We start from the raw sequence: 27391 nt of genomic DNA on the forward strand, positions 1-27391 counted from the left end.
GTGTGTATATATATATATGACTATATATTGCTTGGACCCTGGAGGGAGGACAAAAATCCCAAAACTTTGAAAAGCAAGCTGATAACCGAAAGGAAAATAGTTTCTCTAGTAACTACCTATTTGGGTTATTAAGGGTAAAGAGTGAATATACTTATCCAGTCTTTTCAAAGGCTGTTATTCTTCACAAGGTGTGGTTGCACCAGGTGGGTACCAGTGCAAAATGGCCTTCATTAAATATGGCCCAGTGGCTCAACACATTCAAACACAAAGGCGTATTGATCCATGCAGGATAAACATGGTTTCATTATCTCATTCATGGAAACAGTAACCAGGTTTCCCCGAAAGGGCTGCGAAGGGGCAGGCTCAAAAGCAGTGGGGGAAGAGAGCAGGGTCTGGCCAGGAATACTACCTTTCCTCCTCTCAACAAAAATCCCGGCACGGGAGACATCCCTCGAACGGGGAACCGATTCCCCCTTTTCCAAGCAAATCACCCAAAAGTGAAGCAAAATCCATGCTTTTTGGGTGAAAGCTTCTGGGCTCATCTTGCTCCTGGATGGATGGAGCAAAGCCATAGGATCTGCCTACAGCAGCTGGCAAGGAAATTATGTGTAGAAGTGCTCACGGAGAGGTGAAGCAGTATTATAAGAAGTTTGTTTCCTTTTGATATGGGGTTTGGTAGGCATAATAGTGCTTTTTCTTGCCTTAGCATTTTGAAGCTTCAATAGAAACCTAAAATAAATGATAGTGTTCAATGGAGAGATGAAAATCAAATGCAGCAATGTTCTGATTGAAGATAAAAGCAGTGCCTTCCTTTTCTAGTGGCACAGGGTTCTTGTTTCTGTGACTGTGATAACTTGGTAGTATTGTTAGTGATTTGGTCAAAAATGAGGATGAAATAGGAAACGCACCTGGCCATTTTGCACCTCTGAAAGTCCTAATTTCAATATAAACATCTGAATAAAATGCAACCTTCCCCGTTTTTCTTTTCATTTTATCATGATGGTCGTTATTAACAGCAAGCTACCTAAGGGTCAAACCCCTGAAAATAATTGAATTCCAGAACAATTATTTCTATTAAGTGTGGTTGGGTTTTGTTTTTGTTTTTTTTTTTTTTTTAAATAGTGCTAAAAATACTGCCTTAATTTGCTGCAGTCATTCACACTTTCCAACAGCAGCCATGGAAGGGGAGTTTTCCCCCTGTGAGGGTGGATTTGCTAATTGATTAATGGCCCAGGGAACAAAGAACGAGAGAAAGTAATCATGTTTCCCCAGGCCCTGTGACAGCAGCTTTCCTCCCTTACTCTTAATGATAGAAAAAAATAGCCCAGCTCACCGGCACTGCTGCAAGGACTGAGGCTGATTCTGGGAATAAGGGGAAAATGCTAAAATCCCACCAGTTTAAGAAATAAAACACCAACTGTGACTTGTATCCTGGGAAATAGTCTGGATGCACTGATGGATATGAACCCTTGGGTGGCAGAGGTGGAACAGTGCCCTGTCCATAAAGGTGTTCAGATGTCCTCTGGCCAAGGGAGGTAGGAGGGAAGAGGGGAGAAAAGAAGTGCTTGGAAAATTGGGAGGCTGGAAAGCTTGTTCTACTGTTCTTGGGATTTGTTGTGTTGGGATTTATACCTCTTAAAAAAGAGAGATATGGTTTCTGTTTCCATCCCAGGGAAATCCAGCTGATGGAGGAAAGCTCTCTAACTACAAAGCTTATAAATTAGCTGTGAATGGCTTTGGGCTGGTAATTAGTAGGAGGGATCCAATTGCTAAGAGTGGCCCTACAAAACCGGATCTGGGTGGTGCATTGGGTGGTCCGCATGTGCGTCCAAGCCCTGAGCGTGCAGTGTTGTCCAGCCCTGGCCCCGATGCTCCTCCTGAATCAGGAGCGGAAACTTGCAGAGTAACTCAGGCTGGAAGTACCCTGGGGTTCGGGTCTCCAGCCAGACCCCCCTTCCAGCAGGACCAATGCCACAGCTGCCACAGGCTGCTGAGGGCTGTGGTCCGGGCAAGCTGGGGCATCCCCAGGGATGGGGATCCTCCACTGCTCGCATGGGGAAGGACAGTTTCCTTGGGCCTGGCCAGGCTTTCTTCAAATGCAGCAGTGTGTAGAAGCACTAGGCACAGATTAAGGCCAGACCATCATTAACACACAGCAACCAGTTTTTCTGGCACTTCCAAAAAATTTATGGAAGTCTCCAACACCAGCTTTTTCAGCAGCTCTGACTAATACCTTGTGCAACCTTGAATGCTCTTGCTCCCTTATTCCTAGTGGATGGCTTGAGCATATCCTGGAGTACACCAATGTCTAGACATGTTGGTCTAGAGCCGAAAAACTTTGCAGGATGCCTTACGAGAAAAGCCCAGAAAAGCTCGCCTGGTCTTATCTCATAAGGCAGAAGCTGAAAATGGATATTGCTCCTGCTGTAAACACATCAGCCAGGGAGATGGTCTAATCCTGTCCCTCCCCAGCCCTGCAGCTTGTGCTCACTGCTCAGCGTGAAACCATCACCTGGAGTGAGGTGTCACTGGAAATTACTATTCCCCAGAGGAGAGGTACATAGACATATGGCATTTAAGGCTCCACATGCAAATGTATTCAAAGCAGCAGCCACTGAGGCACTCAGCCTGTAGGGAAGCACAGCATGAAATAGTGCAATTGGTGGGGGGAGAAAAAAAAGGCTCTTACACTAATCTATCTAGGTCGCGGCTGGGGACAGACTGGAAACCTCAGCTGCTATGGAAAGCTGCCGAGGTTTGCCTGGCTGCAGTCCAGCCGCTTTCCCAGCACGGAGAGGAGACGCTGCCGGCGTGGGGCGATGTGCCTGCTGGCTGCAGGCAACCCGCTGCCTGCCTCTGCGCTCTGACACCCAGGGCAGCCTCCCTTTTGGGAAGCAGGTCGCTGCGGCACTGATATACCTTCTGATGCCTCCTGACAGAGAAGAAAAAAATTATGAAATCCAAGGTGGTGAATATTAGAGATATCTTCATAGCGCAGCTGTTCCTTTTCATCCCCACCTCTGTCACGGCCTTCGGGTACATGAGGATGGGCTCAAGTCCAGATATAAGGGCTAACAGAGACTTGTGGAGCACTGTGCAAACTCTCACCAAGTGCTGCAATTTGATTGCTCAGCCCCTGATGAAACCAGGATGCAGTAAAAGCAAAATATAAGGCGTCAAATCTGCAGTACACCAGAGCTTTCCTCTATAGGGTGCATATAGGGTGTCTCTGCCCGGGCAGGAGAGGATGCAGAACCAATTTGTATTTTAGTGGGGTTTTTTTGAATGACTGCTTTTTCCTTCTTAAGCATCCTGGGAAAGCATCTGACTCATTCTTGCACAGCAGTGTGCTAATCCTGCTCTGTGCCGTGCTGAACCCCAGCTCTGGAGGAGTTAGCAGGCACAGAAACCACAAAACCGGGTTTTGCTGCCACCCTCAGCAAGGGAAAAACAACAGTAATTGGGCTTCAGTTGCTGCAGAAACACTCATTTTGGAATTAGAGACAGGAGAGAGCTATTGCATTGGACAGTCCATCTCCCAGCCCATGCACATTGGTGGTAAGTAAAACACCAGAGAACCTGGGAGCACAGCAAAAAAAAACTCAGAATGGTGTCACAAACCTCAGCAATAAGTAGCTCCAAATTCTGGCATTACAGAGATGTCTCTATTTCCAAGTATTTAAGTCATGGTCTCTCGAGCTGTGTGGCAGAGCCTGATTGACACAAGGCTGAGATCCTCCAAACACCTGGGCTCACGCCCCATTTTTGTCTCTGAGAAGAATCCATCTATTTAAATTTAAAGCACCTGTTTGAGTCTTCCACGATACAAAGACATAGGAGCACAGAGGAAGTAATGTCTAAAGGCAATGTGGGGAGCTTCAAACTTTACCTCGATGAACCCCAAAAGCAGCATGTGCTGATAAAAGATTTTGGTGTTAAACAGCCAGTTATTAGAAAAGGCTTTTTCTCGTATTTGTGTAGCATCATGGCATGCTCAGAAGATCTGCCATAGCCAGGTACATTGCACTTCTTTACTGCATTTCTTTACGTGCAGTGCTCTGTTATGTGCAGTGAGAGACCTGCTGTACAAGGGGATTGGGGCCCTCTCCCCAAAACTTGGCATTAGCTCACTGTGCAGCCACACCAATCCGTCCTCTTTCCACCTTTATGTCACCACCCCTCTGCTCTTCCGTATTTCCCTTCTCCCCCACCTAGCACTCCCACCACCATGCCCTTCCCCATCCCTGTACCACGTGGGGTTCCAGGGTGCCCCATCACCTTCTTAACCACTGCACGCACCCCAGCCCCTTTTGGCCCTGTTTGCCCTCCAGGCAAGCCCGGGAGTTGCCATTGTCTTTCATTGCCTCCACCTTCGTACAACTGAAAGCAATTTCAGGTGTCAACAATCACTTTGGATGACATGATTTAGTGATTTTCTACTATGAACTTCTCGTGCAACCAGACCACAGCACTTACCCTGGCTATAAGGACCCAAGGAGGCAACTGTTTTTGCTCTTGCTGGTGGTGTTCAGCATCAGCCCATCATCGTTGCATCTGCAGACCCTGCTTCTATGCCTGGCTCATACAAATAGTTTTTGCACAAACTCAAAGCTCAGCATACGGGAAAAGCAGCACAGCCTGAAGTTATATGTAGCAAGCACCTTTGCCAGTGTGTAATTCAGATTCAGATTTAAAGTTTTTGGTGTTTTCAACCCACAAATAAAGCTCTGAATCAAAACATCTGAACCCAAGGCTGTTCCAGCCCTGAACCTAGATACAGATCTGAAGTTCTACCATGTTCTTGATTATTAAAAACAAGCCAAATCTGGATGTAGGTCTTGTTTCTTATAAAGTGCCGGACATGGCTTGTACAAGGTTCCCTTCCCAGCATCAATGGGATGCAATGGCATGAAGGATTCATCCTTGTGTACGCGGCACAGGATTAGGCATCTCAAATTTGTTTCCCTCCTGAGACTTGTGCACCAATATGTTACAATATCCCTCTGCATCTCACTGGAGTGCTGGCCAAAATCTGACTGTGGGTTTAAAAGCTATTTACTTTCATGTACCATGAGGGGGATATACTTGCTTTTTCCACAGTCGGGTGTTTTGCTTTGTTTTTATATCAAAATAACTGATTTAGGAAGAACAATCCTGTTAACTTTCTCAGGAGGGTGGACATTTTTCTCCTAGCCGTATTTATTTAATTTATCTTAAATTTGATTGCAGTGAGCACCCCTAATTAACCTGATTTTTTGCTGATAATCACTCACAATGGAATCAAATCACAAATCCGGGGATGGATTGACCGGCACACAGAAAGAAGCCGCCCTCCGTGCATTAATTCAGCGAACAGGATATAATTTGATCCAGGTAGGAACTCACGGTCACGTCGTCTTTTGTGCAGTGTCTGGCTCCATCCTGAAGTGATGCATTGCGTCAGGCTCGAGCAGTAACTGCATGCATGAAGCGCTCCTTGCTCATTCTTCTTTCTGTTTTTCTCTAACATATGTGCTGCACATAACTACATGTAACAGATGCTGTCTTTTATGAAGCAGGATCTTATTCCTCTAGGAATGATGAAGGTGGAAAAAAAACCCTGAGCACTGCTAAATGTTGGGAAAGGTTGGGATTGCTGTCTCAAAGCCATGGCTGCAGTGGTAGCATAGCAAAAACCGACTAAACAAAATTTCAGAAGGTGTAGGTCCAGAGTTGGCCATAGGAAGTCCAACACATCACCACCAGATCTGCCTTTTGTACAGACTCTTGCACACATTCAAGTGCATGTGAGGCAGGTGCCTTACCTGCCCAAACACCAAAGCTTTGCTCCCGGTTTAGTCTTCAACATGTCCAAGTGCAAAACCTCCTCTGGTTAGGGCAGGAAACTGGGCATGTCTTCAAAAGCCATCTGAAAGGGTCTTTCTTAGCATGACCAAAACAAGCTTATTTTTTTAAAAGCGTTGGACACTAATATGACCGACCTTGTGTCCTGGGGAAGTAACTAAAAACACTGAATTTTAGGCAGATGGCTGCCTTGAACTTTGCCTTGCTTTGCATAGAACTAGAGGGCACAACAGCCTGAAGCAAAAACTGAGACTCCTGGGAAAAAGCATGTTCCTATAGCCCTTAATCCTGGGGCATGCGCCCCAGGACCAGGCCAGCAGCTGGGTTTGTTGCCTTTGAGGGGGCTTTCTGCTGTACCCAAAAGCCAGAAGATAAGTAACGTTTCTGTGTCTTATATTTACTGTGGCTTTCTTTACCCTGTTCTTCAGTTTTTCATACTGTCACATATGGCTATAGCTCATTCCTAAACCACAGATTTCAACCCCCAGCACTCCCGCACACACCAACCTCTTTCTCCCTACTTTTTTATACCAAAGCTTACCATTATATTTTTTTTTTCCTGCCAATTTCCTTTTCCACATCTTTTGGGCTTTTCTTCCAATCTATCTATTGTTGTAGTCAAGGACCTTCTTCCTCAGTGCATGCCAGGGTCACTCATCCTTGTGAAGTGGATGATGAAGTCCTCCTCTCCAGAAACCTTGTTAAGATGAGTTTGTTGAGATGCTGCCTTCAAGCCACAAACGAAGCCACTGCAGAATGAGGGAAGACTTACTTTCTTGCTATGCCTTCTCACACACCAGCTCCCACAGACATTGACAAAATGAAAAAAAAAAATCACTGATTGTCTCTCACTTGGCTAAAAGTAGGACAATAAGACTCCTCTGACCATTTTCAGATCATTATTGATGAGCTCAGCATTCCTCCAGCTGACACGCTAGTGAAGATTGCAGATGACTGCAACCACACAAAACACAATCATCATTTTTTGTCTTCACCAAACAAATGGCTTGAGAGACAGAAAACTCCCACACCAGCAACGTGCTCAGTTCAGCCAAACTGGGGACAGAAATATGGCCTGAAACATCATGGTCTTCATGTTAGATTTGCTGTAAGAATTCATTCATAAATTCATAAATTCAAATGTCCCTGTGACTCCATCACTCTGCTGAAAACATTTGCAAAACAGGCATGAGCATGGATAATTCAGGGCCTGTTACAGGCTCAGGAAAACTGAAAGAGCTCATGATATATTCTTATTTTCCTGCAAAGACCCCTGTTTGCTTATGTGCTTCACGCCTTCCTTTTAAGTCAACTGTGCAGGAATTCACTTGCCTGGAATAACCCGTGAGTGGGAAATGACAGCAGAAATTATCGGGGAGCCAAAACCAGAAAAATTACAAGAATCCCAGCTCCTCTGGGAGCAGGGCATTGCTGCAGGAGAGGAGAGGGAAGGAGAGGAAGGAAGGGGAATGGAGACACACTCACCTAGCAAAACCAGCCGAAAGAGAAAATATTGGCTGGCTTGACACCTTTAAATATTATTTGGGACCAAGAATTGCTCCTTGCCTAAAGAGACTCCTGGTAGGCAGGTGTCATCTTTTGCCCCTTGCATGGCCACCCACTATCGATGGCCATCCTCTGTCCCCCCATCGGGCTGCTTCTGTCATCTCTGCCCAGACCTCCTCCCTTGTGGGCAGTTAGAGACAGGGCTTCACTGCTCCTGGGTGCAGGAAGGGGTGGGTGTTGGGGTGCACCATTTCTCCAGGCCCAGGTCCTCACCACACCTTGTGCCAAGCATTGCTACCTCTGCTCTGAGCAAAATTGCTGGCACAAGCACCTTTATTCAAGGGTATTGAAAAGATCCAGCATCACCTACTTCCAATGATGCCTCAGGCTCCCTGGCTGGTCCCTTTCACTCTGTCCCTGTCCCACTCCAAATTTCTACCTTCATCCCCAGTTTTCCCCCTGTTAGCAATTTCTGAGGTTCAGATGCCTTCTGCTTTCTGCTTTCAAACATGATCCTTCCAGCATCTTTTCTTTGGTCTGTAGAGTAGGAAGTTCTCCTTCCATTGCTAAAATAAGAGGCAATATCATTGCTAATAAATGTTTATGATTAGACGAAGAATCATGACAAGTTATAAATTTTTCAAGTGTTATATTATGCAGTCCACAACTAACACACAGTCCACAAAGATTCATCTCCTGTAGCCAAGAAGACCTACATTTTCCAAGAAAGTACTTGACCATCTCCATCTTTGACATCTGAAGTAGCAACTGAGTTGCAGAGCATACACTGATGCATACTCCTTAGCAAAACTCAGTTAGTACGAACCAGACCATTCCCCAGTACATCACCAGCATACTAACTGGGTTAGCAAAGCCTTTCAGTAGGGATCTGGCAGTGGGGCAGCCAATGCACACTACGTTATCTCTGATGAGTCTGTAAAGAGTGGCTCCTTGAAGGGAAGAATGCAGTCCACCTCCAGCCCACTGGTAACAGAGTCTGTCTGAAGTGTCATTCCCTGGGAAGGGGTTGTTACATCCACATTTAAAATCTATATCTAAAGCATTCTTTTATTTTTCTCCATGGCAGGAAAATGGGCAGAGGAAATATGGAGGCCCACCACCTGGCTGGGATGGCCCTCCGCCAGAGCGGGGGTGTGAGATCTTTATTGGGAAGCTGCCCCGAGACCTCTTTGAAGACGAACTTATACCACTGTGTGAAAAAGTAAGATTTTATGGCAGGTAGTTGTATTGCAGAGGGTAGTGATGATCAAAGCTTCATTTCAAGGCTGAATTGGAGATGATTTGGCCCAGACTACAGGTGGAGCTCTGATGGGATATAGTCCAGGAAGCAGCTGGTCTTGTTTAAACACCTCCCACCTTGCTGAAAAATCTTTCTCTTTCTATTTGCAGATTGGCAAAATCTATGAAATGAGAATGATGATGGACTTTAATGGCAACAACAGGGGCTATGCCTTTGTGACCTTCTCGAATAAACAGGAGGCAAAGAATGCAATAAAGCAACTCAATAATTATGAAATTAGGTAAGTGTGGCAAAGACCTTTGCATCAACTTTAAATCATGTATATTAATCTATTTTGTTATGTAAGGCATATTTTTCCTTGCAGCCCAGAGGAAGGTTATTTAGATACCTAAGCTTTAAGAGGAAGCCATCTCTTGTCTCCCTGTACAGTCATCGTTTTATGCATAGTATGAAGGCAGTATGTAGGGCTCATCAGAGCCAAAATCTTCTGCAGGAAATTTCTTCCTTACCAAAAAAAAAAATAAAAAAAATTACCAGAACATTGGAAAAAATATTTTGCTTTGGATCAAATTAACTTTTGCATAACCATTGTTGTTTATTTCATGTGCCACTCTGGGCTGTTTTTTGTTGATTTATTCCTATTCACAGTCTCTCTTGTGACCTATACTGCAGATACGGTCTGAGAGACACAGCAATTGCAAAAAATGGTGAAATGGAATGGAAAACAATTGGCAAAACAGTGACATTTCCTAATAGATAGGAGCAGAAAAATCCCTCAGGTTTGTGACTAAAAATTGGGCAAAAACCAACCAGAAATCAACAGCATATGGGCCCATCAATATGTTTTGTTTTGATTTCTACCACACTCAATGTTTTTTTCCGGTTCAAACTGGGATGAGTATATGCCTTTGCTTAGAAGCATTTAGAGATAAACCATTCTGGCAACTTTATGGCCTTCATTTTTGTTTTTAACAAAAAAAAGATGGGTTGTGAATTGTTTTACTAGCAACCCTAAGGATGAGCAGGTCACAAGGCACACAGAGAGGGCTTGGAAACAAGATTTGTATCAGAGGTTGGAAGGTCTTACAGATCCGGCTTCAGCCACCTCCACCTCCTCTGCTTACTTGCCTTGTCCCAAAGACTCCTCTAAAGAAGTTTTTTAACTTCTCAAGGCCTGCAAGAGGTACTTGGGGCACAAAGAGGTGAGCAAAGTGCATGTAAGGAAATTTTTACTTTGGGGGTCTGCACAACAGTTGGCATCAGTAAGACCCCAAATGGTGTCTATCCACGACAAGGCATTTTCTTTCCCCAAAACCTCAGTCATGAGGCCTAATGGTGACTGGGAAGCTACACATCACTGGCCAACACAGCAAATCCTGGCTTACGCTGGTGGCACCACAGCAGCCACGGCTGTGACCATGGGTGGTAGGTACAGGTGCTTGGCAGCAGCCATTTTTGCAAATAGCAAAAGGGAGAATCCCAGGAAGCAAAAGCAAAATTTGACTTTGGTTTCTCCCTGATCTCAAATCCTTCATTTCAGCTGTGCTGCCTTACTTTGATGTCAAACTTAGCAGTGAGGCAGCCTTCATGTTAGCTTTTGCATAGAGCAAAACCGCTCAAATATCCCAAACAACATATGCCGTAGGAGCAGGAGGCCTTGTATTTGACCTTGTGTTTTGGGACAAGAGGTGGGGTTTATTTTAATTTTTTCCTCTCTTGGAGAACTGATCCTGACTCCTGACAAACCAGCAATGTTGTTTATACTCAGGAATGGGCGTCTCCTTGGAGTCTGCGCCAGCGTGGACAACTGCCGCCTGTTTGTGGGAGGGATCCCCAAAACAAAGAAGAGGGAGGAAATTTTAACAGAGATGAAGAAAGTCACGGACGGAGTTGTGGATGTCATTGTCTACCCTAGTGCAGCTGATAAAACCAAAAACCGGGGTTTTGCTTTTGTGGAATATGAAAGCCATCGGGCAGCAGCCATGGCCAGGAGAAAATTGCTCCCAGGTTAGCACAGATGGTGAGGGTGGTAGGGATGGCTTCATTTCAGGGGTCACCTATGTACACACTGCACTGTGGTGAGACAGAAGTCTGCAGAGGACCCAGGTACACAAGGAAGCAAACGCTGCTGGGCTTTCTCCTCTTGGCTGCTAGAGACACTCAGAGCAAGGAGGGACCCAAATATACTATGGCTGGCTGGTGGAATCTTCCCTGGCTCTGGGGTGCAGGGTAGGCAACTCACTGCAGGTCCTGATGTAGCACCATGCCTATTATCCATGCTCTTAATTTAGGAATTTGAATCTATTAAAAATACATCTAAATGGATTTAGCTGTGTGTATCCATACAGCTTGTAGGACATGTATTACCCTGTGGTTATCTTGGGTTATATATAAAATATAGCCTCAATTATGGCCTCTCTGAGAGAATCAGTCAGGAAAGCATCTAAGAACACATTCAGTCTTGAGAATGTACAGATGATGTTCCTGAAAATGGGTATTTTCCGTGTGGGAAGAAAACGTCAAATGAGGAATTGCTTTAGGATTTAAAAAATATAAAGAATAGGACTATGCAATTTAGTGCTGCAGGTCATTCGAAGACCACTGTGAAGCAGAGAGAGGTTTGGCGGGTGTTAGATGAAGGAGTCACTTAACATTTGCAGTGATTTCACCAATTTTCTCATGCTTTCTTATGCTCTGCAGCTCCTGTACTGCTCTGTTGAACCCAGCTCACTTGCTGGTGAAAGAATCCAATAAACCTTCTGCTTTGAGACTTGTCCATAACCCACTAGCCTTCATTCACTCTTTCTATATGACAGCCCATGAAACATCCTGAGTAATTTAAAATCTTTTTTCTTGTTGTACAAGATGAGCATGATTTCGAGCACTGAATACCCTTAGCTATTGTGGGATATTTCACACTGACTATTTTTCCTTTGATTCTGGATTTTCTGCATCAGCTTAGCATCTCCCTGATTGTGGGAGCACATTGTGGGTCTGTACTTCAGCACAACCTTTCCATGGTTTCTATACTGAGAACAAAGGAAGGAGCAGGCACAGCCATCGCTGCCGATGGCAGCCTTCAGGGAGCAGAGCACTTGAAATCCTGAGACAAGCCAGCAAGACAGATGGAACATGTGCATAGCCCTGAACAGACATGTGCAATGCGCTAGTGATTTCCAATTTGGGGGCATCTCAGTAAACAGTTTGGGGAATTTCAAAGGCCTGAGTGGGAGCCAGAGTCTTCTGATGTTGCAAACATATGGGAGGAACTTGAAAAAAGTTTCAAGCCAGAACTGAATGTGTCTCCAGCTGATGCATTGGATGAATGTGAGATTGAATATCATTATCAAAAGTCTTCCTTTACTCTGAACCTCACTGCTCTTTGAGGGAGCTTTGTAGAAGAGACAGAAATGCTAAAAAAAGGAAGATGCTTTTTATGAAAACTTTGTCCTGCTTCTCCGCCACACCCACACCCTGTTTTATGCCTCTTTACTTTTTGTGTCCCTCCTTTCTACTACTTCTGCTGCAACTTCACCCAATGGGGACCATACAACTTCAAATACTTGAACATAGAGACATCCTTGATTTTTTCTATTTCATTTCATCCAGCTGGGACTTCTGGATCGCTTTCCTATTATCTAGGGAATGAAACTTTTGCATCCAAGAGGGATTTTTACAAGTTCATTAATACATTTTCCTTTAGAGAGCATTCCAGGGAACATGAACGTTAGTGAATCATGCCATTTTTTCACTTCTTTAATTCTGGATGCTGCATTTCTGCAGGCATCTAAGGTATCAGCAGGAGCACACTCAAAGTGTGAGCATCTGCTTTTGGAAATGAGTTAATGAAGCAGCCGTGCTTTGAGCTAGAAAGGCTTATTTCAGTCCTGTTTGAGAACTGGCCTATTCTGCTGTTCATACTGCATGTGAAATAGTCTCTGAGCAGAAGTGAGAGGAACCAAAGCCTGTCTGACACTGACGATGCCAATTCCTTTAAAGGAAGGATCCAACTGTGGGGACATCCTATTGCCGTTGACTGGGCAGAACCAGAAGTGGAGGTGGATGAAGACACCATGTCATCAGTAAAAATTCTCTATGTGAGGAACCTCATGCTCTCAACCACTGAAGAGACCATAGAAAAGGAGTTCAACAACATCAAGCCAGGTAGGAACCCATTGGCATGGTAGCTCCTAAATAAGTACTGCTACTGCAAATGGAAATATTTCTCTATTAATAAAATGCCAAAGGAAGAAATAAAAATAACTGTTTCTCCACTGCAAAATGTTCATGTGTAATGCCATGAAAACTGTCATTAGACTGAAGGCTCCCACCCAGCACACACATCATGTCATCCCATTAAGGGCTGCTTAATTTCCAGCTAACAACACTACTAACCTTTTTGGGATGATTGGCAGATGGAAGAGATCCAAAATGCTGCATGGGGATGCCTGTGTCATAAAAATGATTTTTAATCATTTCGGTCTTTCTTAAAAAGAGAGTTGGTGAAACAGCTGGGTGATTTCAGCATTCTTCTTCTATGGCAAGGGATTATGATAGAAATAGAGGGATTTAATACAAATGCTTTTTATCTATCTAAATTCTGAACTCTATCCTTTTCACACAAAACCCCTCACATTCTTCTGTAAATTTATGAATAATCAGTGCTTATTATTTAATGCAGAATATTACAGTATTCCTTTGTGGTATATATTTCATGCACTTAGGGTGAGATTTTTCAAAAAGCAAGTAGATTTGTTGGGAATAAAATCCTGCTGACTTTCAAAGGAGATTTTACTTCTGAGTTGCTCCAGCTTTAGGAAATTCCACCCAAAAACAACAAAGTAAAAATAACCTGTTTCTGCAGCTCTCCAAGCCACACAGTCCATTAGGCATTAGTAACTTATGCTTGGCAATGTGAAATCGCCTTTCATCTCTTTCCTATTAACGTCCTTCTATTAATTTTTTAAAATACACAGCAGAGCTTCCTTTTTTCTTCACTACCCTTTCATTTCTGCTCTATACATTTCTTTTTCTGTACTAGGCTGCAACGCAAAGGTCTTTACGAAGTTTCCTTATGAGTCTTTTCTGTCCTTCTCATGTTTCTGTCTAATAGTTTTAGCCACCATCAAGCTGTTGGAGATCCCATTTTACCTCTGAGTTATATATGTATCATCCCACTCTCTTAACTGTTTCCTGCTTTTATTTACTCTGTTTTGCTCCTGAATGTTCAACTGCTTGCACTCCGCAGAAGCACATTTATGTCTCAGAAACACACTTTGTTAACAGTCATCTGCTTTGCTCCTAAGACAAGTTTTCTAACACAACAACAAAAGATCTGTATCATCTTTAATTTTCACTTTACCATTTCACCTCTCATACTGGAAACTTTTTTTAAATTTTTTAAATGGACAGCTTTATTTATTGTAGATAAAATCAGGATTGCCTTATTTTAAAATCTGTGCCTTGCTTTCAAAAAAATGTGCATCAGAGCAGCAAAACCTGAGCTTTGGGGAGAGCAAATGCAGTTTAAGTTATAGAGAGATTAAAACCAAAAAAAGTCAGCAAGGATCCGAAATGATTCATTTCCCCCTCCTTGGTTACCTGCCTTATTCATTGTGCCGCATTTCAGTACCACTTGACTGAAGCGTACGTTTGATCCAGGGCATTAAGAAACTGTTTTGACAATAATAAGTCATCTGATAAAAAATTATCCTAACCAAAGGAGTTACAATCCAGAGGTCCCTGTGACCGAACAATTACCGCATTGCTACGGGCTCTGTAGACACTACGAGGAATGCTGCCTATGCATCTTGAGTCATAATATAGTACAAGTATCACCCCTTAAATCTGTGCCACATTCAGTGCTGGATGACGTCTATAGAGGTCTGCATCACTTGCCTCACTGAAAAGCCCTACCCTTGCTACCTAGGGATTTTGGCAAAAATCCTCATCCTTGGCAAAGTTTCCAGCAGGAAGGTCGTGCTCTCCAAATGTACCAACAGGGACAGTATTCCCCCCATAATGTCAGACGGGTGGTCTCCTGGTCTCTCCATGGAGATGACCTGAGGGTAGGTATCACATTGTTCTGGTCTAGCAGAGGCAAAAGCAGGGAGGAGCAAGATTTTTGGCTCAAGCGAGGATCAGCAACACAGAGCACTCTTAAGAAGGCAGAAGGGGGATTTTTCAATCACAGAGAGTTCATTAAAGCCTTGACTTGTAAACAAAGCATCAGCATATAACTTCTGTAACTTTGGGCTTAGAAAATCACCTTCCAATCCCAGACAGACACAAAGTGCTTCTTACTGTTCCAGCGTTATTCAAGACATGCAGGCTGCTCAGGTTATAGGCTAGGACAGGCTTCGTTTAGCCCACCGGAGCTCCTGATGACTCCCCCTGAACTCTAAAGAAATATATTTTCTCCTGCAGTTATTTAAGTAAGTGCTTTTTGCAGCAGTATGACATGTTCCTACACACCTGTTCAGCTTTAAAGAGTAAGAAGCCAACAGAATAGTCATTCAGCACCCCTTAGCCATATTTCCAAAAAATATCTTTGGGGGTGTTACAGTCTCGGTGGCTGGGCTGGTTGATGATATGCTTCTCAACACACGGGAGTGGGGAAGGTGAACTATTAGAGAAGAAAAGGTAAATGTCTAAAGCTTGTGACCACAGGGAATAGGACAAGTGTGGTTATTTTGGAGACAAAGTTATTAGTGCTGAGTATCTTGGTGCTAAGAAGTGCCCAGCAGCAGAGCAGCTGACAAGGGAAAGCTGTAGAGTATGGACATAGAAGAGAAGAACGAGAGGCCATTTACATTTGAATTTTTGTGGATGACAGAGGTGTAGAAAGATTCAGGCTGGAGGCACCAGGGTGGGGGTCTCCTGCCCAACCCCGCTCGCAGCAGGGCCAACGCCACAGCTGCAGCAGGCTGATCGGGGCTGTGTCCAGGTGAATTGCGGTATCCCTGGGAATGGGGATCCCCCACCACCTGGTGCCCCATCTCAGGGATGCCCCACTCACTTGGGAAACACTGTGTCTTAGAACCAACCCTGCTGCCGAATTGGTCCCAGCCCATCCCCATGCTTGGGGCTGCTCTGTCAAGGACAGGACTTGGTATTTGTTTTTGCTGAACATCTGCCTCTGAGTAGCGCATACAATGCATGTATGAAACCATGGAGACGGCAACCACATGATGATGTTACCTGTAGCTCATGAAATCCTGGGCTGTTGCATGTCCTGCTCTGTCATCTGAGTCTCAGTGGTCTGTAACAGAAGGCAGACACAAGACCAAAGGTAGTGTCCGAGAGGATTTTGGACAGAAAAAAACCACTCCAGTGTAATGGGAAACCTACTGGTGTCTAACCTTAAGTATTTCTAGTTTTTCTTCAAATACTACAGCCTTTATATTTATTTTCCCATGGTATATACATCCTAAGAGGTAAGAAGACACTGTCCTCTTGCTCTTTTACCCTTGGTCAGCCTTTGCTCTCCAAGGGCTTGTAACCCAACACTGTATTTTCCAGCTAATACCCATTTCCAAATAATATTCTGTTTTCTGCAGGTGCAGTAGAAAGAGTAAAGAAAATTAGAGACTATGCTTTTGTGCATTTTAATAAAAGAGAAGATGCGGTTGAAGCTATGAAAGCCTTGAATGGGAAGGTAAAGCCTCTGTAAATACTAATTTGTGGGGCTTATATGCAGTACATTATATGCAGCTAGAACAAAGCTGGCGGGTTTATTAGCTACATTAGGCTAACACCCTGAAGGTGTTAGCCTTATTTTCTCTTCATAGGCTGCTTTTATATTCCTTAATTTGTTTTTCAGCCATCCTCATGTACACAAACTCTTCATTTTGGCTTCTTGCTCCTTGCATTTGTGCTAAATGTTTGCCCAGCTCAGACCATAGTTCACCCCTCAGAAAAAAAAAACAGCAGAGCAAGGCAGAAATGAGGGCTGGCAAAGGAGGGGTTACGGTTCCCTTGGCTCACGCTCACATCCTTGTTCCGCATCTGCCAACAGAAACACTCACAGGGCAGTGTGTGAATGGCAAACTGGGACAAACACGGCCAACCGAAAACATCTGCTCCAAATTCAGTTGCGGATTTGCAAGGAGGTTGCTGTATTTAATACTTCTTGCGCTGCATGTAATTCATGGCGCTGTAATGGAAGATCTGTTCCCAAAGAGGTGTTAACCCCACTCCTATTCTTAGGGCTATTGCTATTCTCCATAGGAGCACATATAATCCCACTGATTTACACGCTACTTTGCAGGGAAGCAAAGCCTTTTGAAGGCTTCACAACTGTGCTGATACGGTTAAGGAGCATCTCCTGGCAGAGGTCATGGCTGGATGTTCTCAGCATGTTAAGCCCTCACCCAGCCAGTGCCTTCTTCCACCCATAGGAAGGAGATTTTGGCTTCTTTGGGTGGTTTTCTCTGTCTTCCCATCCCATTAGCAAACCATGGGGGAAAATTGCCTACCTAGGCAAGATACTCCCTGTGCACTTTGGAAACTTACGCTTGTGCTTCTCCCGTGCTCTCTCCCCACTGCCCTGGCATGAAGGTGCTGGATGGGTCCCCAATCGAGGTGACATTAGCCAAACCTGTTGACAAAGACAGCTATGTCAGATACACCCGGGGCACAGGCGGCAGAGGTACCATGCTGCAAGGAGAATACACCTACACCTTCGGACACGTGTATGACCCCGCCACCGCCTACCTGGGTGCCCCAGTTTTCTACGCACCCCAAGCCTATGCTATCCCCAACCTCCACTTCCCTGCCACCAAGGGGCTCAGCAACAGGAGCATCATCCGGCCCCCATCCATCCGAGGTAACTCCCATCATGCCAAGACTCAGCTTTACCAAAATAACTCCTTCAGGGCTTGGGTGGCTGCTCCCTAGGCTCATGTTGAGGGCATTGGCTTTGCCCTGGATGCTGGTCCCCCTTCAGAGAGGGATGAAAACAGTTTTTAGGCTCTGTCTTCCCAAAGGCATAGCAATCTTCCAGCAGACTAAGCAGAACATTTAAAAAAAAATTCCCAGAGCAAGCCTGAAACAGCTTCCAGATTGCCCTGTGTCCTGTGTAAAGAAACCACGAATCCTCCTGGTTTCGTCCCAGCAGGGAAGACCAAATAAAACAATTTTCATTTCCCCTCTTCAGAGCCAACTCCCTGAACCAGCCACCAGCACAGCTCTGTGTTGTGTTTCCTCTTTGCTTTGAAGGTCAGAGGGAAAGTTTTACCAGTCTTAGTGTTTTCTGACCCAAAGCCCTATCATTTCCCAGGGAGGTCACATTGCCCTGATGCAGGCTGGGGAAAAAGCACTGGAATCAAGGAAGATGTTAATCATGTTCTCTGGGAGATGGACTCCTTTTTTGGGGGGATCATTAGCCTAATAGTAAGCAGTCTATGAAAACAGAGTATTTCTGAAAGCTGGTGAGGCTCCACCTTCGATCCTCACTGACCACACCTAGGACCAAATCCAATCCCCATGATCCAGTACTGCCCTATTAGATATCTTTGCAGGCATCATTTGGTAAGTGCAAAAGTAAGCTTGGAGGGTAGCAAAAAAATAAATAAATCTGTCCATTTGATAATCCTTACCAAGCCTGCCTGTGGCAGTCAGCTGGTGTCCCCAAGCCCATGGCCAGGTCCTACAGCAGGCTGGGACCACACTAGGGCTGGCAAGGACCACACTGGCCAATTTTTATCCCTTCCTTGGGAAGGGGACAGGGGAGCAGGAAGTCTGCCTGCTGCCCTCCATGATTTTGCCTGCACAGGTGAGACCATCTTCTACAAAGGTTGCATTGGGAACGGTGCAGATGTGAAACGCACCAGCCTTGTAGTCTCCCCAGACTCCCAAGTAGGGCTCCTTGAGCAAAAATAAGATGTAAGGGGTTGGGGCGGGGTGGGTGGAATTTGGTTCATATAAGCAAGGGGTTGTATAAACTCTGAATTCGTCAAGAAAGTGAAATTACACTGGTGGGTAGCAAATGATACCGGCTGTCACCTCTTTGCCTTACAAATCCATACCCAATTAGAAAGGTGTCACAAAGTCAAAACTGACCAGAAAAGGTGGAAATTGGGTCAGAAAGAAGCAGGGCTTCCCCTGAAAAAAACCTGACCCATCCAAGCATAAGAGCCCAAAAAGAAAGGTTGTCAATGCAGAGCCTGGGTTGTCGCAGCAACAGGCTATGGGGGGGCTCCTGCCCATCTTCTTCCCAAACCTGGAGAATGGGGCTAACTTTTCCATTTCAGCAAGAATCAGGGTAATTTTTCCGGTGATTTGATTCAGTTTAATGCCTTCTTACATTCCTAGAAATTTACATGAATGTACCTGTAGGGGCTGCGGGAGTTAGAGGACTGGGAGGTCGTGGCTACCTGGCGTACACGGGCCTTGGGCGCGGATACCAGCTCAAAGGAGAAAAGAGGGGAGAGGATAAACTCTACGACCTCTTGCCAGGAATGGAGCTCACGCCGATGAACCATGTCACACTAAAGCCCCAAGGGATCAAACTTGCTCCTCAGGTACGTGCATGGAAAAGAGAGAGTCAATATCCCAGCCAGAGGTCGTCTTTGCCTAAAATGCTTTTGGGAAAACAGTCCCCTGCTTGAATCTGCACTGGGGACTGATAACTAAATCCATTCTTGCATCTCAGAAGACATTAGGAAAAAAACTCCAAATTACTAATTGCATCTTGCAATACCCACCCAACCTCACTGGAGAAAGGTGTCCGCTCTCCCACAGAGGAGAGTTTCCATAAACAGCCCTGGGTGTAAGAGGAAATACAGCTATGGATGTCACTCCATAAAAGCACTGAGGGTAAAGAAATTCTCACCCAAAATGGGTTTGATAGGATGCATCGCTCGGGGCTTCACCAAATAACGCATGCACTTATATAGAAAAATAATATAAGTTTTAAAAACATTTATGGGGAAAGAGATGTTGACTGCCTGTACAACCCAGCCCAGCACAGAAACTCTGGTTGCTCAAGGAGGCTTTTGATGTGGTTGTGATATGGGACTGGGATGCAGATGGATGAGGGCTGAGGAGAACAAACCCAGAACAAATTCCTTCAGTTTCTGGGGGTCTGGCTTTTATGGCAACTCCTTTCTCCTTACATCATCCAAAGCAACATGAGAAACTAACTTCACCCTGAATTTTGAAGCATATCTTTGCCTATAAAGATTTCAATTGCCAGAGCACCCAGTTTGCCAAAGTCAATTGAAACATCCTTTTCTCTCCTAGAAAACTGGAAAGTGGGTTTTTCCTCCCCACCATGCAACATTTCACAGTCCCCTGACTCAATTTTATCAGGGAAGAGTGGTTATAAGAGGGGCAAAATAGTCTGCGTGGTGCTGCGCTGCCTTAGGGCAGGTGAAGTTCATTTTTTCCTCTTTCCGTGCTTGCCAAAACCCCATGGTGTGTATTTTAAATAGTGCAGTAACAGTGCCAGGCACTTGCAATACTAGGTTTTTGGGGCACATTTTCCCAGCAGCTGAGCGCCCTAATCTTAAACGGGTCTTAAACAGCTACAGCTTGCTTCACAACAGCCTCATTAATAGGACAGCCTCATAAACACCTGTCAGCTTGGTCAGTCTCTCCCATCTGCTACAATGAGACTGTTTCAGCAGCATCTTTGAATGATGGATTTCATTCCCGCTGCCTAGCTGGGGTGCTCGGTCTTAACAAATACATCTGCCATATTGAGGATTTAAATGTTGCTGCAATATTATAAAGCTGACATACACACAAAGGCATTGGGACAGCAGGGAACAAGTGTTTCCATAGTCAAGAAATGTAATGAACTAGTCTATTTACACTACAAAGTGCTAAACTTCAGTTGGAGTACGATTACAAAATTAAAAGCGGCACTGACACTTAAATTTTACATTTTAATTTTAAATAAAATTAAGTGTAAATCTCAAATAAGATAGACCACAGAAAGATGCAGGTTGGAGGCACCTGGAGGTCTCTAGTGCAACCCAGCTGGCAGCATGACCGATGTCGCAAAGCCCCAAGGCCCAATATCTTCTCAGGTGAGTGTCAGGTCTGGTGGAGCTGCCTAAAAAAAATAACTGGTCTCAGCACTGCTCACCAGGAGGAACAGGAACACCATGCTGTGTTCAAACCCATGTGGGACAGCACATACCCAGTGGGTTAAGAAAAAGAAATACAAAGCAAGAGCATTTCCGGACAGCGATTCCCAATTACCATGGAATAAGCTGTGCTAAGGCTGGGACCAATGTGGTTCAGCTTTTCTCTTTCAGGCTAGAAGCAGAAATCACCTCTTGAAACCTGTATAATTAATTGGATGGAAAGACAGCCTTTTTTCTTTTTCTTTTTTTTTTTTTTTTTTTCAAAAAAGACGACTATTTGGACTTCTCATGCACTGCAATGCACTAAGCCAGAGAGGCAACAGAGCACTGAAGATGAATGCAATCCTAGTGTTTTAGCACTGTTAAATAAAAGTGCATAAATAGAGTTTCTGGGAGAATTCACAGAAAACCACATCAATAACAGAATAAAACAGCTAATCAGCAAAAGGACAAGGATGACCAAGTTAACAGGGTAATAATTAACTTGGAATTAAATGGGTTTTTAAAGTATAAAACATTTAAATGAATTTCATACTTCAAGGTAAATGTAGTATCTTGTAGCTTTTTTCCTTTTTCCTAAGCCTTGAAGAAGCTGCCACAACCCCTGGAAACCCTTTGGAGGGAAGGGGCTGGGGCTGCCGTGCAGCAATTAGCCCAAGCAAAAATACCTTTTCTCCCTTCTAGATCTTAGAAGAAATCTGCCAGAAAAACAACTGGGGACAACCTGTTTACCAGCTCCACTCGGCAATTGGCCAAGATCAAAGACAGCTCTTCCTGTACAAAATCACCATCCCTGCCCTTGCCAGCCAGAACCCCACCATGTACGTAACTATTTGAGGTTTTCTGTGTTTTAGGATTTTTTTTAAACGGCATTTTATCTCGCATCTCTCCTCAAAATACAATTTCACAGGTCTCTCTTTCCTTTCTTTTTTTTAATACGTTACAGAGAAAAACATCCACAAACTAAAATAGACTGATAGTGATATCTGCTGTGCTTGGTGCTCTCTCTCTGGTGGTGCAAAGACTACAGAAAGCCAGAAATAATCAGGAAAAAGGGTGCTTTTTAGTACAAAAATAAAACATACCATAGCTCTTGTGGGAAAAAAGCAAGCAGCTTGAAGGAACAGGCTGATAATTCAGCTCCAAATATGATTCTAAATATTTCTGACCCAAAACATGGCTTGCTGTGTATTTTAAAGAAAAATCGAGACTGCAGCAGGCTTTCTTTTGGACTGAAAATGCACAACATGCTCTGAAAGGATGTTGTGTCTGAAATGAGACCCAGGGCTGATAAACTCAGCAAAGAAACCGGACAGCTATGAGGAGAGTACTTTTGTTAATGCATCAGCACAGTAAAATAATGATTCGATTTGATACGTGGGATGATGCCACCTACGAGTGGATCAAAACATCTTGCAGGGAAGTCCTAGAGAAAAAAAAAAACCCACAACAAAAAAAGACAACAAGCAGCTAACATTTTGCTATACTCACAGACATCCCTTCACACCACCCAAGCTCAGTGCCTATATTGATGAAGCCAAAACCTATGCAGCAGAATACACCCTTCAGACGCTGGGGATTCCCGTGGAGGGAGCAGAGGTGCCTCCTGCCGCACCAGCTTTTCCAGGTATGGGAAGGTCTGTACAGAAGAGGTCTCCTGGAATATTATTGGTCCTGCTGCTTCCTTGCAGATGTCAAGAATGAACCTGTTTTGGGCCACTGAGGACAGACCTGGCTGTGCTCCCCCACACACCCCTACCTTCACTCATGTTACTTATGCTTCTGACATCTTTATTGCCTATATAGCAATTTACCTCTATACCAGGACTATCCAAATTATGGTCTATATACCATAAAGCAATTCAGGGTGGAAGCACCAGGGTGCAGCATCCCTGGTCAGTGCCACAGACACAGCAGGTTGCTTGGGACTGTGTCCAGGCAAGCTGGGGCAATGTCCAAGGATGGAGACCCCACCACCACTTGGGGCCCCATCCCAGGTTTGCAGCTCCCCTCCACTCCTTCCAGTTTGTGGATGGCTCCCAGTGTCACGTCTGGGACGTGTTCCCTCCCTGGACCTGCTGGTTGCAGCCTGGCCAATGACACCCGGGATGGGGTACATCTGCCTCACTGCAAAGATGCACAGTTGATTGATTCACAGTCCATCCATCCTCCCCCAGCACCCCCAGCTCCTTTTAAACCAACACATTTTATTTCATCTGCCAAAGAAATGACGCAACCATGAAAGTTAGGATCTGATCCCAGCTCTCACACACCCACTGGAAGGTTTTTTTTTTCCAGTTTGGGAATTCGTACTCAACAGCTCTTGCAACTGCCCAAAACAGCTTGGGAAGTCATGGAAAACACAGGCTGGGAGCAGGAATCCAGTTCACAAGCATTACATTTACTGTGCTCTCCAGCGTGACAGTTATTCTGATGTAGTGGGAGCAGTGCATGCCGAACTGCACATGAGGAATGCATTAGTCAGTACTACTGAGTTGTTTGGAGTGTCTCAAGGATGGATTTAAAAAAAAAAAAAAAAAAAATCTATCCGGCTTCCTGCCACAGGAGTCCGCAAAAGCCACAGAAAAATCAATTTGTCTGGGTTTGTGCAGGCTTCCGCAGCATGGAAACCAAATGGGCTCTTTATTGAATCCAGTCTCCACTTATTGCTTAATTATAATCTCTCATTTTTCTTTCATTCACCCTTATTTATTTGTCTTGGAAACTCAACAAATTGATATACATAAAAGTTTCTGCTTGCAACACACACTGGTCCTTGGTTAGGGCTTACTGAAGCCCAGCTCGGCTCAGGCCGTGCCCAGGTAGCAGCTCATTTCTCTTACGATGGTGGAAGGTATGCTTTAAAGTATAGATTTCTTAATTCCCAGTCAAAATGTTGCACGTCACTTTGCTGATGCAAATACTTTCATAATTTGAGCTGCCACAATACTCAAATTATAGCTAATTTCTCATGTTTTTGCCTAAGGTAACGCCTTCAACAAGGCAACATGGTCTCAGTGTTGCCCAATATTGCCATTCCCCCCACCAAGAGGACCTCGGCTCTGACTGACCTTGAGTTGATCCCATTGCCTAGGTGGTCAGTTGGAGACCACCAAGTAGTTTGGCAGCAGCGCCTGATCCAGCAGAGCCAATGGGTGCCCCAGCTGCTCCTCCCAAACTTGTGCTTTGTCTTAATTCTTGATTCTTTCACAGCAAAATATTTCAGTCTGGTTGACAAGCTGCTATTCCCTCCTTTCAGACAAACCAGCCCCAAACAATCTTTTCCCAGTGATTCATTTTAGATCAGCAAACCCAACATTTTCCCATGAAAAATTTTGAAGAGTTGAAACCACATTTTCCATTAGAAACTGATGGGAAAAAAAATCCAATTTACTAAATATTTTCTCCTTGATACTGTGTAGAGGGAGTTTCCCTTCCCTCTAACATGGCTGTCCCAAATTGTATGTGTTTTGACTGTGAAGGGTATCAGAGCGCTATTTTCTCTATGAAACCTGCCCAGACGTCCTCTATATTACTTCATTGTCTGGTCCTCCTCATGTCATGCATGGGAGGATGTGTACAGAGCACCATTAATACCCTTTTAGCTCAGAAATAATCAAAGCCTAAGGAAAATTATTCAACAGAGAGGGGCATTTTTCAAGCAGCTTGTTTAACAAATGGTAGGTGAGAAAATGCATTAATTTTCCAGCTTTTTTTTTATTACCTTTATCATGAAGAAAGGCCAGAAATGACCTATTTAATTAGATTATTCCTATTAACAAGCTCATTTATCCCTACGTTGCTCCCATTGACAGCAAACTTCTCCCATCAAAAACTATCAGGTGATGGTCAGTTTTGAACATCTTTTCATTAAAGTGCATTTTTTAATCCTTTCTCCTGCAGGATATACTATTGCCAACGCAGCTGCAACTGTTACAGCCACTCAGCTCAAACAAGCGGTGACTATGGGACAAGATTTAGCGACATACGCAGCCTATGAAGCCTACCCTGCCTTCGCAGTTGCTGCACGCAGTGATGGCTACGGAGCATTTTAATCATGTCTTTAATCGAGTTCCCTTCAATTGAGCACAGGCAAAAAAAAAAAATCTCAGTTGGGCAATACTTACACCCTCATGATTTGAAACTAATCTATAGCCTAAAGTTAGATGTTAGTCAGAGTTTCATTCTGTAGTTCTTTAGATTCATAACAGGATATCTGGGGGGAAAGGAGAAATAAAAAATTTTTTCAAAATCAGATTTTCACACTAGAAAGCAAAATCACAGCCCAGAAAACAAGTGGTTCTCAAGTATGCGTATATACATACGTATATATCTCTGTATATGTATATATACATACACACCATAGTGTGTGTGTGTGTTTACAAACAACAACCTGTGCTGAAAACAGTTGTCCCATGGACATTGTGACATGGGGCCCAGGAAGGATGGGGTGTCTCCATCAAGCCCCTCCGTGCATCAGTTCTCCTCTGTTCACCCCAAACTGTGTCAAGCCAGGCAGAGCAGTGGGTGAAATGAAAGGCTGCCTTTGGCCACACAGACGTCTCCAGTTTGCCGCTCTGCCTCCGAGCATCCCCTGCCACCAATGCTATGGGGATGTGTTCAGGCATCTCAAGCATCCTTTAAATCCATTCTGGCACAGCCAAGGTAAAAAGACATTTATCATAAATGAGTCTGCCCAGCCTAACGGGCTAGTTTGTACATTCTTGAACACTAATTTGATTTTTAAAGCAGGAGGCAAGCATTCAGCAGAGCTTTCCTTCTTACTTTGCTACTTCCCAGCCATACCTACAAGCTGCAAAACAGCAAATAACAGCATATTTTTTCCACCTCCCATCAAATGGCACATTCAGTGAAAGACAGGAAAACTTTTAGGACTATTAAGGTTGAGACCAGAAAAGTGCCGTTCATTAGGGCCCATTGTCTACTTAATTAGAGCACAAGAGCTCACAGCCACAGCCCAGTAATAATAGGCACCTCTGCAGGAATAAAATTACATACAAGGAGTCTTTTCAACAGGTTGTAAAGAGCTCCGACTGTCTATCAACATGGCTTTACACCTTAAATAAAGGCTGCTGGCTGCTGCAATTCTTGCAAAAATTAATTTAGTGAAAGAGGGTTCATGTCAACAGTAAACGCACCTCTTGTTTTGCAGAGCACCAGTGTTGGTGTTGTGTTTGAATGCTTTGGGGATGCTGAGAACATCCTTCGGTTTACAGCATCACCCACTTATTTTTGCCATCTGGCTGAGGCAGGGGTAATGATGCTGTAGAGATAGAGCAGAAACCCAGTGTTAGATAACTAAAGCAGACACGTTAATCCTATATAATATAGCCTATATAGTAACGTACACTAAGAAAACTTAAACCTGCTCAGCCAAAAAGAATCCACCCTTTCTGGGGGGCAATTTACAACTGGGTTGATGGTGCCCATTGATCCTAACAGATCTGGCCCCAAATATTTCATCCATTCAAGCCATTTCTAGTGGAGCTTTTCCCATACATCCCAAAGCTGTACAAAGCACGTTGGGCTGTGACAAGACGTTGACTACCAGCAGCTAAGTGTTTTCTATTCTTATGCTTTGGCTGATTCAATTTCAGTAGGAATGGAACAAAACCACATAAGCTGTATAGTTTGCAGTCCTATTAGACCCTTTCTTTTTATAAAGTAGCTCATTAGGGTGATCCTAAAGGTATTACAAGCCCTCTGTGGTAGCTGTTCAACACACTTCGCTTCACAGAAAACAACAAACCTGGTCACAGAGGGTGAAATAACCGAGAGTGTTATGGGTGTTGTGACTTTATTTTCTCTTCTGTCTATGTCTTTTAAGTTGTGTTTGACTGCCAACGAGTAACATATCCATGAATGTTTCTCTTTCTGAAAGACTGCCGTTGACAGTAACTTTCTTACTTTCCATGTTCAGTAACTTTAGTCTGCTTTTTCAGCTATTTATATAAGTTCAGAAGGATGTCAAAGAAAAAGGGAAGAATCAGTATTAAAAAGTGTGTGCATGAAGCACTTATTTTTGTACGCGCAGTACAATATTTGTATAGAGTTTTAATACTATGAAGTGTAGTGAAAAAAATCACACTATCCATTTACTGGAGGACAATCATTTATGTTTAAACAGAATGAAGTGAAAATGGCATCTCATTCATCCATTACAAGGAAATTAGAACCGGGATTAAATTCTGTGAAGCAAGACTAATTCTAGAGTAATCCAAGGTCATTAACTGGACTTTGAAATATCATTAAAACTCTTTAAACCAATATACATGCCTCGGTCCTTTTATACCCAAGTTTCATCTGAAAGGGTCATCTGTGCACAGTAAATAAGAGCACACTGTGCTCTGTAGGGATCGATCTCAGGTCAGACAGGCAAGGTCACAAGCTGCTCGGCAATGCTGAGAGTGTTTTCAACAAGCATTTTGGTGACCCTTGGCATGCACATGCAGCAGAATATCAGCAGTGTTATATTTCTGCACTTTTAAGTAAAAAATCAAGGGGTCAGGGGTTTTTTCCACTACATCTTTGGCCAATATTTATCTGGCAACGCTGCAGGAATTACTTTTGCTATAAATTTATTATGATTGTAATAACTTTGTTTCTTACCTGATCCCAATGGAGATGTCTCAGGGGCAATAGCGATAGCGAAACAGCGACATGC

The 27391-nt window shown here is 44.0% G+C and overlaps 1 protein-coding gene across 6 annotated transcripts in view; it reads left to right on the plus strand.

Moving 5' to 3' along the window:
• A1CF (APOBEC1 complementation factor) overlaps positions 1-26994 on the plus strand; it is a 28317-nt gene extending 1323 nt beyond the window's left edge. The window contains exons 2-12 of one of the 6 annotated variants that reach the window (XM_075109842.1): positions 5230-5373; positions 8438-8572; positions 8761-8891; positions 10380-10618; positions 12611-12775; positions 16171-16268; positions 17171-17438; positions 18926-19134; positions 21391-21527; positions 22200-22343; positions 24610-26994. In XM_075109842.1, coding sequence (XP_074965943.1) covers positions 5275-5373; positions 8438-8572; positions 8761-8891; positions 10380-10618; positions 12611-12775; positions 16171-16268; positions 17171-17438; positions 18926-19134; positions 21391-21527; positions 22200-22343; positions 24610-24706 — 1722 coding nt within the window. In that variant the 5' untranslated portion in view covers positions 5230-5274 and the 3' untranslated portion in view covers positions 24707-26994. The remainder of the gene's footprint in view (positions 1-5229; positions 5374-8437; positions 8573-8760; positions 8892-10379; positions 10619-12610; positions 12776-16170; positions 16269-17170; positions 17439-18925; positions 19135-21390; positions 21528-22199; positions 22344-24609) is intronic. The other 5 variants (XM_075109840.1, XM_075109841.1, XM_075109843.1 and 2 more) reach the window with 5 other exon arrangements.
• The last annotated feature ends 397 nt before the right edge of the window (positions 26995-27391 follow it).

This window comes from Phalacrocorax aristotelis, chromosome 14, assembly GCF_949628215.1.
Source record: "Phalacrocorax aristotelis chromosome 14, bGulAri2.1, whole genome shotgun sequence".
NCBI classification, from domain to species: Eukaryota; Metazoa; Chordata; class Aves; order Suliformes; family Phalacrocoracidae; genus Phalacrocorax; species Phalacrocorax aristotelis.